Source organism: Delphinapterus leucas, chromosome 14 (genome assembly GCF_059928025.1).
Source record: "Delphinapterus leucas isolate spDelLeu-1000000601 "Yukka" chromosome 14, BTC_Dleu_Yukka2, whole genome shotgun sequence".
In the NCBI taxonomy this organism is placed as follows: domain Eukaryota; kingdom Metazoa; phylum Chordata; class Mammalia; order Artiodactyla; family Monodontidae; genus Delphinapterus; species Delphinapterus leucas.
In genome coordinates, this window is record NC_143142.1 from 14,922,179 (window position 1) to 14,933,866 (window position 11,688).

The following is an 11,688-nucleotide window of genomic DNA, read 5'->3' on the forward strand; positions in this document are numbered from 1 at the left end:
AAGACAGTCTCTTTAATAAATGGTGCTGGGAAAACTGGACAGCTACATGCAAAAGAATGAAATTAGAACACTCCCTAACACCATACACAAAAATAAACTCAAAATGGACTAGAGACCTAAATGTAAGACCGGACACTAGAAAACTCTTAGAGGAAAACATAGGAAGAACACTCTTTGACATAAATCACAGCAAGATCTTTTTTTGATCCACCTCCTAGAGTAATGGAAATAGAAACAAAAATAAACAAACGGGACCTAATGAAACTTCAAACCTTTTGCATAGCAAAGGAAACCATAAACAAGACGAAAAGACAACCCTCAGAATGGGAGAAAATATTTGCAAACGAATCAACAGACAAAGGATTAATCTCCAAAATATAAAAACAGCTCATGCAGCTCAGTATTAAAAAAACAAACAACCCAATCCAAAAATGGGCAGAAGACCTAAATAGACATTTCTCCAAAGAAGACATACAGATGGCCAAGAAGCACATGAAAAGCTGCTCAACATCACTAATTATTAGAGAAATGCAAATCAAAACTACAATGAGGTATCACCTCACACCAGTTAGAACTGGCATCATCAGAAAATCTACAAACAACAAATGCTGGAGAGGGTGTGGAGAAAAGGGAACCCTCTTGCACTGTTGGTGGGAATATAAATTGATATAGCCACTATGGAGAACAGTATGGAGGTTCCTTAAAAAACTAAAAATAGAACTACCATATGACCCAGCAATCCCACAACTGGGCATATACCCAGAGAAAACCATAATTCAAAAAGACACATGCACCCCAATGTTCACTGCAGCACTATTTACAACAGCCAGGTCATGGAAGCAACCTAAATGCCCATCGACAGACGACTGGATAAAGAAGATGTGGTACATATATACAATGGAATATTACTCAGCCATAAAAAGAAATGAAATTGGGTCACTTGTAGAGACATGGATGGATCTAGAGACTGTCATGCAGAGTGAAGTAAGTCAGAAAGAGAAAAACAAATATCGTATATTAATGCATATATGTGGAACCTAGAAAAATGGTACAGATGAACTGGTTTGCAGGGCAGAAATTGAGACACAGATGTAGAGAAGAAACGTATGGACACCAAGGGGGGAAAGCGGCGGGGTGTGGGGGGGTGGGGGGATGAACTGGGAGATTGGGATTGACATGTATACGCTGATGTGTATAAAATGGATGACTAATAAGAACCTGCTGTATAAAAAATAAATTAAATAAAATACAAAAAAATAGATAAAGAAACGGTTGGGTGGTATTTATCCATTTTACTGGGCTGGGCTTCTGCCTGTTGGGTGCTAGATTTGGGTTGTTTCCCAGTTTCCTAATAGGTTAGTTCCCTCTTATTGGTATTCACTTCCTCTCCCAACTCGAAGGCTATTTAGGTCAATCAGCTTGTTGGGGGGCATCAGGTCAGAAAAGGAGGAAAAGGTAAGGTTGGAGGGTTCGGCCTCCCCAGGACCAAGACCAGAGCCAGGCTGGCGCAGGCGCTGCCTCTGGGTGCATCTCTGATCCCCTAGCATTAAATCCTAAATGTTTCAGGCTCCATGGGGAGTGTCAGTCCAGAGTCAGATACAGCACAAGTAAGAGGAAAGATTATGGGGGAAGGAGACGTGCAAGTTATCCTGACAATCCCAGGATCTGGTGAAATCTGGGAGCCAGAAAGGAGGAAGGATCCCAATTCTAGGTGAACAGAAGAGTCAAACCATGATTTCCACCCTCCAAAAAATAAGACAGTCACCTGCAAATCAGCGATTTTGTTGCTCGGATGCCAGGACACCCCAGATGTCTTTCTTACATCTCGCTCCTGAGTTCTCAGGAGGGTGTCTTTGAGGGCCTCCGTACCCCTGCTTATAAAATGGGGGCTTCCCATACAGTTTTCCCTACATCATAGTCCCAAATGCTGTCAAACCCACAGGGAAAGGGGCAGACTGGACAGAAAAGATGCTGGAACAGTGAAGTGAGAGCAAGAAGTGTGGAAGAGACCAGGGCTCACTTCTCAGTTTCCCCACTTGCAAAATGGGGGCAGAAGACACGCGCTCCTTTCTCTTTCATTCACTCCTTCCTTTAGTAAATAAACAGAGGTGCTTTCTGTGATCCCCCGAATTTCACTTCGAGCCCCACCTTCAGGAAGGAAACAGGCTCAGAGAGATGAAGTGATTTGCCCAAGGTCACACAGCGCCAGAGCTGAGCCTGGAAGAACTTTCCATCCAGCACAAGCAGGGGAGCCCTCTCCCCACTTCTCTGTTTTCCATAATTGACAGCAACACAGCCTAGCGGGAAAGTGCTGGGGCCAAAGCCCCTCCCCATGCTGAGCCTTACCTCTGTGCCTCCTCCCTAGCATCCAGAGGCTGTCATCTCTCTTAGCTCTGCTAAGCGGGGGCCCAAAATATATGAGTCAGCAGAGACTGGGTCACCAGATTCCAGAGTCACGTCGCCACAGGGTTCTGATTCCCGCCACAGACGCCAGCCCACTCTGTGGTTTCCTCTCCCCGGGAGCCTTCCCAGATTAGCCGCACCCAGCTCCTGTGTCTGCAGCAAATCCTCTCCCCACAATCTCTGGTCTGTCTATCTACTATACTCCCAAGTGCCACAAAGCACCAGAACGGGGGTGTCCACAGTGTCCTATGTCACCCCAACACCTGCAGAAATGAATGCAAGCCAGCCAAATGGATGGGGGCAGCAGTGGGAGAAGCCCTGCCTGCTGGAGGGGGTAACGTATTCTAAGCACTGGGATGACCCCAGGATGGGATAGTGCAGGTGGGGGAGGGGTGGGGGGACACAGGGCTCCCCAAGATTCCCCAACACAGCGTGGATCCAGGGTCTGGGCCTTGCTGACAAGGCTTTGAGGCAGATGTTCCCCACTCCCAGGATTTTCCCTCCTGGCACTGTCTCCCTGACTGAATGGGGACCCCCTCAGCTCTGTGTCCCCATAGCCAAGAGCACCAGGTGAGTGAATGAATGAATGGGCACCAGCCCTGGTACGAGGCCTGAGAGGGGCACCACCCAACTTCCCAGCCAGAGCACATCATCAAAATCCAAGCCACAGATGGGGAAATGAGAGCCCAGACAGGCAGAGCAGTTAGGTAAGAGCCATACAACAGAATGACAGCCTGGGTACCGGTGATAAGGATAGAGACGGTGACTGCCAAAGATGGAGTGCTTGACTCCATACTAAGTATCTGGCCAAGCGACTTTCCCCTGGACCAGGAGAGAGGAGGGAAGCAAGGAGCAGAGGCCAAGCAATGATACAGTCTGGGTCTTTGTGAATTTAGGGACCCTCTGTTTTCAGACTGGCCTGGAATCCAAGCTCAGTCCTGCTGCTCTGGTTCTGGAAAGAAGGCAGGGGGGCTGGCACCCATGGGGTAAGCTAAAACCAAGGAAGTGAGAATCTCTCCTGGAGAGCCATTACCACCCCTCTGGTCATGGGGGTGAGATGAGGGTTGAGGGGGAGAGTGCCAGCCTACGTGGGGATAAGTGTTACTCTATCACTAAGGAAACAGAGGTACTGTCATCCCTGGCTGAAGGCAAAGGACTGGTCCCCATGAGCTGAGGGATGCTGCATCAGCCCCACCCAACTACGGTGCAGCAGCCTCCGAGGTGGGACACTGACCCCCAGGCAGACGAGGATGGGACTCTGTCACCGGCAAGAGGCTGGTCCTAGGGGCAGGCGAGGTCCGGCGCCCACGCAACTCCCTCCCCCGGCTGGTCCGCGCGAGATCGGGCCAACCCTTACCCGGTCTCGCGGATGGCGTTGGTAAGGTTGGCCCAGGCCACGGCGTCAGGGTGGCGGCCATCTACCAGGCGCAGCTGGCCCGTCTCAGGGTCCAGGAGCACCGAACGGCAGCGGGAGGCGGGTGGGACCGGCCTCCCCGGTCCCCGGTGACCCCTCGGGGTCGGGATCGCGCCGGTCAGGCCGCTCAGGAACAGCCCGACCAGCAGGGCCAGCACCAGGGCCAGCGCCAGTGCCCGCGTCAGCGCCCGGGCCAGGCGGCCGCCCGGGCATCCATACATCGGGTCCACCATGACGGTGCGGAGCGGGGCGCCGCAGCCCGGCTCACGTGACTACACTCCGCAGCGGAGGGCCGGGCCGGGGCTGGCTGGAAAAGGAGGTAGGCGGTGGAGGGGCGGGACTTGGGCCGAGCCCTTCCGGGTGGGCGGGGCCCGGGGGCGGGACGTAAGGGACGGGGCCATCTTAAAGGGGCCCGGCGCCCTCGTCAGCCTACGCAAACCTTGCAGTGGCGCGCTTCCTCCTGGCTTTTTATTTTTCAAAAGTTTGAACCTCAAGAAAAGTTGCAAGAATAGTAAAGGATAATAAATATCCATATGCCTGTCATCAATTGGTAATATTTTGTCACATTTTATTAAGTGTCTCTTCATACTTATATGTAATTTTGCTCAACCATTTGAGAGTTAATTGGAGACAGTGACGCATCAACCCTAAAAACTGCAGGTGGTCATATAAGAGAAAAGACATTATCCTTCATAACCACAGTACCATTATAACACTCAGGACATTTACCATTTACTTAATACTATTGTCTAATACAGAGTCTTTATTCGAATTTTACCAGTTGTCCCAAAAATACTTTCTCTGTTTTTCTTTTCTTTTGACCCAGTATCCACTCCTCACACAACACACAAGAACAAACTCCTGGGACTTCCCTGGGTGGTGCAGTGGTTAAGAATCCGCCTGCCAATGCAGGGGACATGGGTTCGAGCCCTAGTCTGGGAAGATCCCACGTGCCGCGGAGCAACTTAAGCCCGTGCGCCACAGCTACTGAGCCTGTGCTCTAGAGCCTGCGAGCCACAACTACCGAAGCCCATGCACATAGAGCCCGTGCTCCACAGCAAGAGAAGCCACCGCAATGAGAAGCCCAAGCACCACAATGAAGAATAGTCCCCACTTGCCGCAACTAGAGAAAGCCCGCGCGCAGCAACGAAGACCCAACGCAGCCAAAAATAAATAAATAAATTTATTTTTAAAAAAGGAATAAACTCCTAAATGATGAGCATCTAGGTGTAAAAAATGAAACTGCAATTCCTAGATGTATATGTATGGGTGAATTCCTCCATAACTTGTGTGTGGAAAAAAAAGGCCTCAAACTATGACTCAAAATCCAAATGCAATAAAAGATTAGTACATTTGACTACATAAAACTTTCATAACTTTTGCATGTCGAAAACACCATAAGCAAAGTCAAAAGACAAGTGACAAACTAGGAGAAGATATTTATAACATGTATCATGGATAAAGGGCCATTCTCACTAATATATGAATAACCCTTTAAATTTGAGGGGAAAATGTGAAAACCAGATAGAAAAATGGACGAAAACTATCAACAGACAATTCATGAATAAAGATGTTAAAATGATCTTTAGGGGTTTCCCTGGTGGCGCAGTGGTTGAGAGTCCGCCTGCCGATGCAGGGGACGCGGGTTCGTGCCCCAGTCTGGGAAGATCCCACATGCTGCGGAGCAGCTAGGCCCGTGAGCCATGGCCGTTGAGCCTGCGCATCCGGAGCCTGTGCTTCGCAACGGGAGAGGCCAAGGCAGTGAGAGGCCCGCGTACCGAAAAAAAAAAAAAAAAAAGGCAAATGCAGGATCCACTGAAATGCTGCCACTGGGGTGTGCAAGGCACAAACAGGATCTGTCAGTGACTGCAGCCACAGTGAAACTGCTGAGGAGAAGGGCAAAGGAGCAATGTAGGGGCTCAGAAGTTCTCAGTCTCTCCTCAGCTGGGTAACCACGATAGGTTGAATAATGTCTTTCCAAAGATGTCCACATCCTGATCCCCACAAGTGACAAATATGTTAGCGCACAAGGCAAAAAGAACTCTGCAGATGTGATTGACACGAGGAGATTGCCCTGGATTATCCAGATGGTGGGCCCAATGTAATCGCAAGCGTCCTTAGAAGAGGGAGGCAGGAGGTCAGAGTGAGGAAAGGCGGCGTGATTGGAAGATGCTACACTGCTGGCCTTGAAGATGGAGGAAGGGGCCACAAGCCAAGGAACACAGTGGCCTTTAGAAGCCGAAAAAGGTACAGAAACAGACTCTCCCTTGAAGCCTTCAGAATGAACGCAGTCCTGCCAACACCTTGACTTTAGGATTTCTGACCTCCTGAACTGTAAGATAATAAATTTGTATTGTTTAAAGCCACTAAGTCTGTGGTCATTTGTTACAGCAGCAATAGGAAATGCATATAGTGGCCTTGGGCAAGGCTTTTTGACTTTCTGGACCTCCAGAACCTCATCCATATAATAAGAATGATATCTGTCTCCCTTGCCTGTGGGGATACTTAAGACGATAAATGTGAAAAGGCTTGGAGAGTATCCTATAAATGAGGATTGAATTTTCCAACCCGTTTCAGGATACCCTTGACCTCTCTTTTTTTTTTTTTTTTTTTTTTACTGCTGTGGCCTCTCCCGTTGAGGAGCACAGGCTCCGGATGCGCAGGCTCAGCGGCCACGGCTCACGGGCCCAGCCGCTCCGCGGCATGTGGGACCTTCCCGGACCAGGGCACGAACCCGTGTCCCCTGAGCCCTGGACCCGAGCCGTGTCCCCACCCTTGACCTCTCTTACTGGCTGTTAGCTTTGGGGTTGAGAGCTCCCCCTCTTCCCTCTCTCCTTCCACCCCTACTCCCTGCTGGGGAAATCTCCACGGTCTCCCGCCTGCAGAGTCAGCTTCTAGAACAGCAGATGGCTGTCCCGGTGTCAGAGGGTTGGCCAGAGCCCAGGCTGGGAGGCCATGGGACGGAGCCAGATTGTCACATCAGAGAGGACAAAGGCTGGTGGTGGCCCCTTCTTCCTCTGCAACTGGGCTGCCCTGCCTACCTGACCAGCTAGGGTCTCCCGGACAGCCTGTTCATCGTCAAGGGCACTGGGCAAGCCACGAAAGTTAAGCTTGCAAAGGAGACCCAAGCCAACTCTCTACACAGTTGGTTTCCTTTATCGGACTCTTGCCTCTACCAGGTTTAAGTCATCCATTGGTTCACTCCTTAGCGTTTATGAGCATCAAGTACACACCAGCACTGTTGGTTGCCTACCCAGCAGTAATTCCTCTATTTTCCCTTGCTACCCAAATTCATCCACCTGGTCCCAGGGGATGAGTCTTGATTGGTCTAAGCCAATTCTGGCATCCTGTGTGCCCTTTCCAGTGATTGGTCTAGAGGTGGACATGTGACCTTATTCGGTCCAATTAAACATAAAGAGAAGTCTGCTAAGGGATTCTGGGAAGACTGTCTTCCAGTCTATTCCCAGACTGTCTATTAAGAGAGAGATGGGCAAAGAAAAGACTTCCACTGCTCTGGACAGTATTGTTGTCTGAGATTGTGATTTCTGGAGTTCAGCAACCATCTTGTAAACTTGAGGTGACAATGCTAAGGCTGAAATGTCAACACATCTAGGACAGAAAAGCAGAAGGATGAAAGAACCTTGATAGCTGGGATGGGTAATTTTATGTGTTCCCTTGGCCTGGCTATAGTGCCCACATGTTTGGTTATACACCAGTTGAGATGTTGCTGTGAAGGTATTTTTAGATGTGATTAGCATTTAAATTGGAAGACTTTGAGTAAAGCAGATTACTTTCCGTAATGAGGGTGGGCCTCATCCAATCAACTGGAGAGAGAGAGATAAAGAAAGCAAATACGGTAAAATGGTAATATTTGAAGACTCTGAGTGAAGGATATACACTAATTCATTGAATTCTTTGCAACTTCTCTTTAAGTCCAAAATGAATTTTTTTGAATAATTTTCTTTTTATCTATTTATTATTTATTTATTTATTTATTTATTTATTTTTGGCTGCATTGGGTCTTCGTTGCTGCACATGGGCTTTCTCTAGTTGCGGTGAGCAAGGGCTACTCTTCGTTGCAGTGCGTGGGCTTCTTATTGCGGTGGCTTCTCTTGTTGCAGAGCACAGGCTCTAGGCGTGCGGGCTTCAGTAGTTGTGGCACACGGGCTCAGTAGCTGTGGCTCACGGGCTGTAGAGCGCAGGCTCAGTAGTTGTGGCGCACGGGCTTAGTTGCTCCGCAGCATGTGGGATCTTCCCGGACCAGGGCTCGAACCCGTGTCCCCTGCATTTTCAGGTGGATTCTTAACCACTGTGCCACCAGGGAAGACCCCCAAAATGAATTTAAAATAAAAATTTAAACAAAAAAGAAAAAGGGAGCCAGGTACAAACTTGATATTTTTGATACAAATGCCTGAGCTTTCCTTGGGAGCCCAGGGTTGGAGTACCAGCTCCCAGAAACCCAGAGATGATCTCAGGTCAGTCATGGGCCCTTTCATACTCAAAACCAGTCCTTTTTCAACAAAGGTGGCATGAGGGTTAATCCCTCTGAGCCGTGAGAATCCTTTGCAAACTGTACAGCATCACATACACACCGGGAGGGAGAGTTGTGGTAGTGATGCTTTTATTACAGCAAATACTCCCTCCCTCATTTTTACTTTGGGAGGATTTGGATTTTCATAAATGACTGTTTCATAAAACACTGGCTTCAAATCCTGGCCACTATTTAGTGGCCATCTGACATCGAGCATGCAACTTGAGTTTTCTGTGCTTCCGTTTCACCATCTGTTAAATGGGGATAGTAATATTATATCTCACAGCATTGTTGTAAAACTTAAATGGGTTAAAATATATGTTAAAAAGTGGAGGACAGCGCCTGGCACAGGCATAATGCTCTGTGACCACTAGCTGTCATCATCACCAAGATTAAAAGGATTGCTGTCAAGATCCTGGGCTGTAGAGAGACACACAACTAAGTTTGAGCCCTTGATGTAAATATTACTGGCTGGTGACATTAAAGTTAGTTACTTGTCCCTCCAACCTCTCTGCCTCAGTTTCCTCATCTGTAAATGTGGATGATGCTAACACTTTCACTTGCTAACATGAGGATTAAATGACGGCAAACATGGAACCCACTTAGTCCGGTACTGGGCACACATAAGCCTTCACTGAATGGTCAGGAGGAAAATTACCTGGAACACCCATGAGGATGGTTACTATCAACAAAATAGGAAATAACAAGTGTTGGGGAGGATGCAGAGAAATTGGAACCCTTTTGCACTGTTGGTGGAAGTGTAAAATGGTGCAGCTGAGGTGGAAAACAATACAGCGGTTCCTCAAAAACTGAAAGTAGATTTACCAAACTGTAATAGTCAGTCCAGGCTGCCATAACAAAGTACCATAGACTGGGGGGCTTAAACAACAGAAATTTATGCCCGGAAGTCTAAGGTCAGGGTGCCAGTTTGGTGAGGTTCTGGTGAGAGCTCTCTTCCTGGCTGGTCAATGACCGCTTTCCCTGGTGGCGCAGTGGTTGAGAGTCCGCCTGCCGATGCAGGGGACGCAGGTTCGTGCCCCGGTCTGGGAAGATCCCACATGCCGCGGAGCGGCTGGGCCCGTGAGCCATGGCCGCTGAGCCTGCGCGTCCGGAGCCTGTGCTCCGCAACGGGAGAGGCCACAACAGTGAGAGGCCCGCGTACGGCAAAAAAAAAAAAAAAAAAAAAAAAAAGACCGCTTTCTCGTTGTGGCCTCGTGGCCTTTCCTCAATGTGTGAATGAAGACCGGGAAAAGAGAGAGAGAACTCTGTCTCTTCCTCTTTTTATAAGGCCACCAGTCCTATCAGATCAGGACCCCAATATGACCTTGTTCAACCTTAATTACCTCCTAAAAGCCATGTCTCCAAATATTGTGGGGTTAGGGCTTCAACAAATGCATTGGGGGAGGGGGAGGAGACACAAGTCAGTCCATAGCACATATGATCCAGCAATTCCACTTCCGGGTATAGATTGGAAAGAATTGAAAGTTTGATCTCAGATATTTGCACACACATGTTCATAGCAGTACTATTTACAATAACCAAGAGGTGGAAGCAAACAAAATGTGGTGTGTACATACAGTGGAATATTACTCAGCCTTAAAAAGGAAGGAGATTCTGACACAGGCTACAGTATGAAAGAATCCTGGGGAAATTATGCTAAGTGAAATAAGCCAATCACAGAAAGACAAATACTGTATGAGGCCATTTATAGGAGGTCCCTCGAGCAGTCAAATTCATAGAGTGTTTAATGGGTATAGAATTTCAGTTTTATGAGATGAAAACGTTCTGAAGATTGGTTGAACAACCATTTGAATATGCTTAACACTACTGAGCTGTATGCTTACAAGTGGTTAAGACGATAAATTTTATGTTATGCGTTTTTACCACAACAAAAATAAAATGAATTACCTGGAAATCCCTCCAGCATTAGAGCAATGACCCAAAATAGGCCACCAGGGGGCGCTATGCTTCCATTTCAATTCGCAGCTCTCCCCGCCCTTCCCTCCCCTGGACGAAACTGGCGGTTTCTAGAGGGGGAAAAAAATGCACTAGGGTCCTGGAGAAAGTCAGAGCTCCTCTCTGCTCTCCGCCTTCCTCAGATGGACCAGCTTTGCATAAACCCCAGAGCTGCACCGCATCCCTGCCACATGCCCGCCACAGCCGAGTCTGAACTCCGTTCTTTCTCTGGGTCCCTTCCCTCCATGCTGGAGACACAGCGGGTCCTGGGATGGAGTGCGCCCACCACAGCTGCACGCGGGCCTCCAGATTGCCCAGGGGCTGGAGAAGAGGGAGAAGTGACAAGGACTCACCTGCCCCCAAGTTACCCAAAGATGAGGGGACACACCAATGGAAATGAGTCACAGACCTCGTATCCCAGGTGCAGGGGCTTCACCGTCAACCAGACATGGGGTTTTCCCACTCGGCTGCTCATTTTGCATGTCATAACCTCCCTGGGTCTCAGTCTCCTCACCTGTAAAATCTATATTAATACCCTGGAGGCTGGAAAGAAGTTCTGGAGGCTGGAAAGAAGTTAATAAAATCCCTGATGCTTAAAAAGCACTCAGTGGATGGGCTAATCACCATTCCATGCCCTGTATCTGATGCTGGCCTGGGTCTCCTCCCATCTCCGGGTGGTTTTCTACTGCACAGCATCCACTCTCGAGTTTGCACTTATCTCTTGAGAAACCTCTCCCGAAGTAACCCGCACCACGGTCTTCTGGACCAGACAGGGTGTCAGTGATTTAACCAAGTAGGACTCACTGGGTTGCAAGTAATAGAAACTCAGTTAAACTACCTCAAGGAAACTGAAGTGTCTCATGGAATCCAAGAAAAAAAATCGAACAGCAAATTGCTGAGAAGAGCAGATCCAGGATCTGGGCTCTTCGGGGAACCCTGGACCGTGCTCCCTGTCCCCTCCCCGAAGCCTGCTTTATTCTCTCCTCCATGCAGGACAAGTGCCCACACTCCCTCCCTCCAGCCCACGGACCCTGCTGCCATGCCTAGAGCATGCCAAGCACACTCCCACCTCAGGGCGTTTGCACCTGCTTTGTCCTCTGCCTAGGACACCCTTCCCTACATCTCTCCTGTGGTTCACTACCCCCTCCTTCAAGTCTCGGCTCAGATGTCACCCCTGAGGCGCCTTCCTTGATTAACTGATTGAAAATTGCAAACTGGGACTTCCCTGACGGTCCAGTGGTTAAGATTCTGCACTTCCACTGCAAGGGGCTCCACGGTAAGGGGCGCGGGTTCGATCCCTGGTTGGGGAACTAAGATCCCACATGCCAAAAAAAGAAAGAAAATTGCAATCCACCTCCCACCAGCAGCGTGCTCTAGCCCCTCC

At 48.9% G+C, this 11,688-nt stretch overlaps 1 protein-coding gene across 3 annotated transcripts in view; it reads right to left on the reverse strand.

Annotated features, from left to right (window-relative positions):
- Positions 1-4,133, reverse strand: part of PLBD2 (phospholipase B domain containing 2) — a 29,744-nt gene extending 25,611 nt beyond the window's left edge. For 2 of the 3 annotated variants that reach the window (XM_022550732.2, XM_022550731.3), the window contains exon 1: positions 3,761-4,131. In XM_022550732.2, coding sequence (XP_022406440.1) covers positions 3,761-4,050 — 290 coding nt within the window. In that variant the 5' untranslated portion in view covers positions 4,051-4,131. Of the gene's footprint in view, positions 1-3,760 lie in introns of all 3 variants that reach the window. The other variant, XM_022550733.3, reaches the window with a different exon arrangement.
- Positions 4,134-11,688: the final 7,555 nt, after the last annotated feature.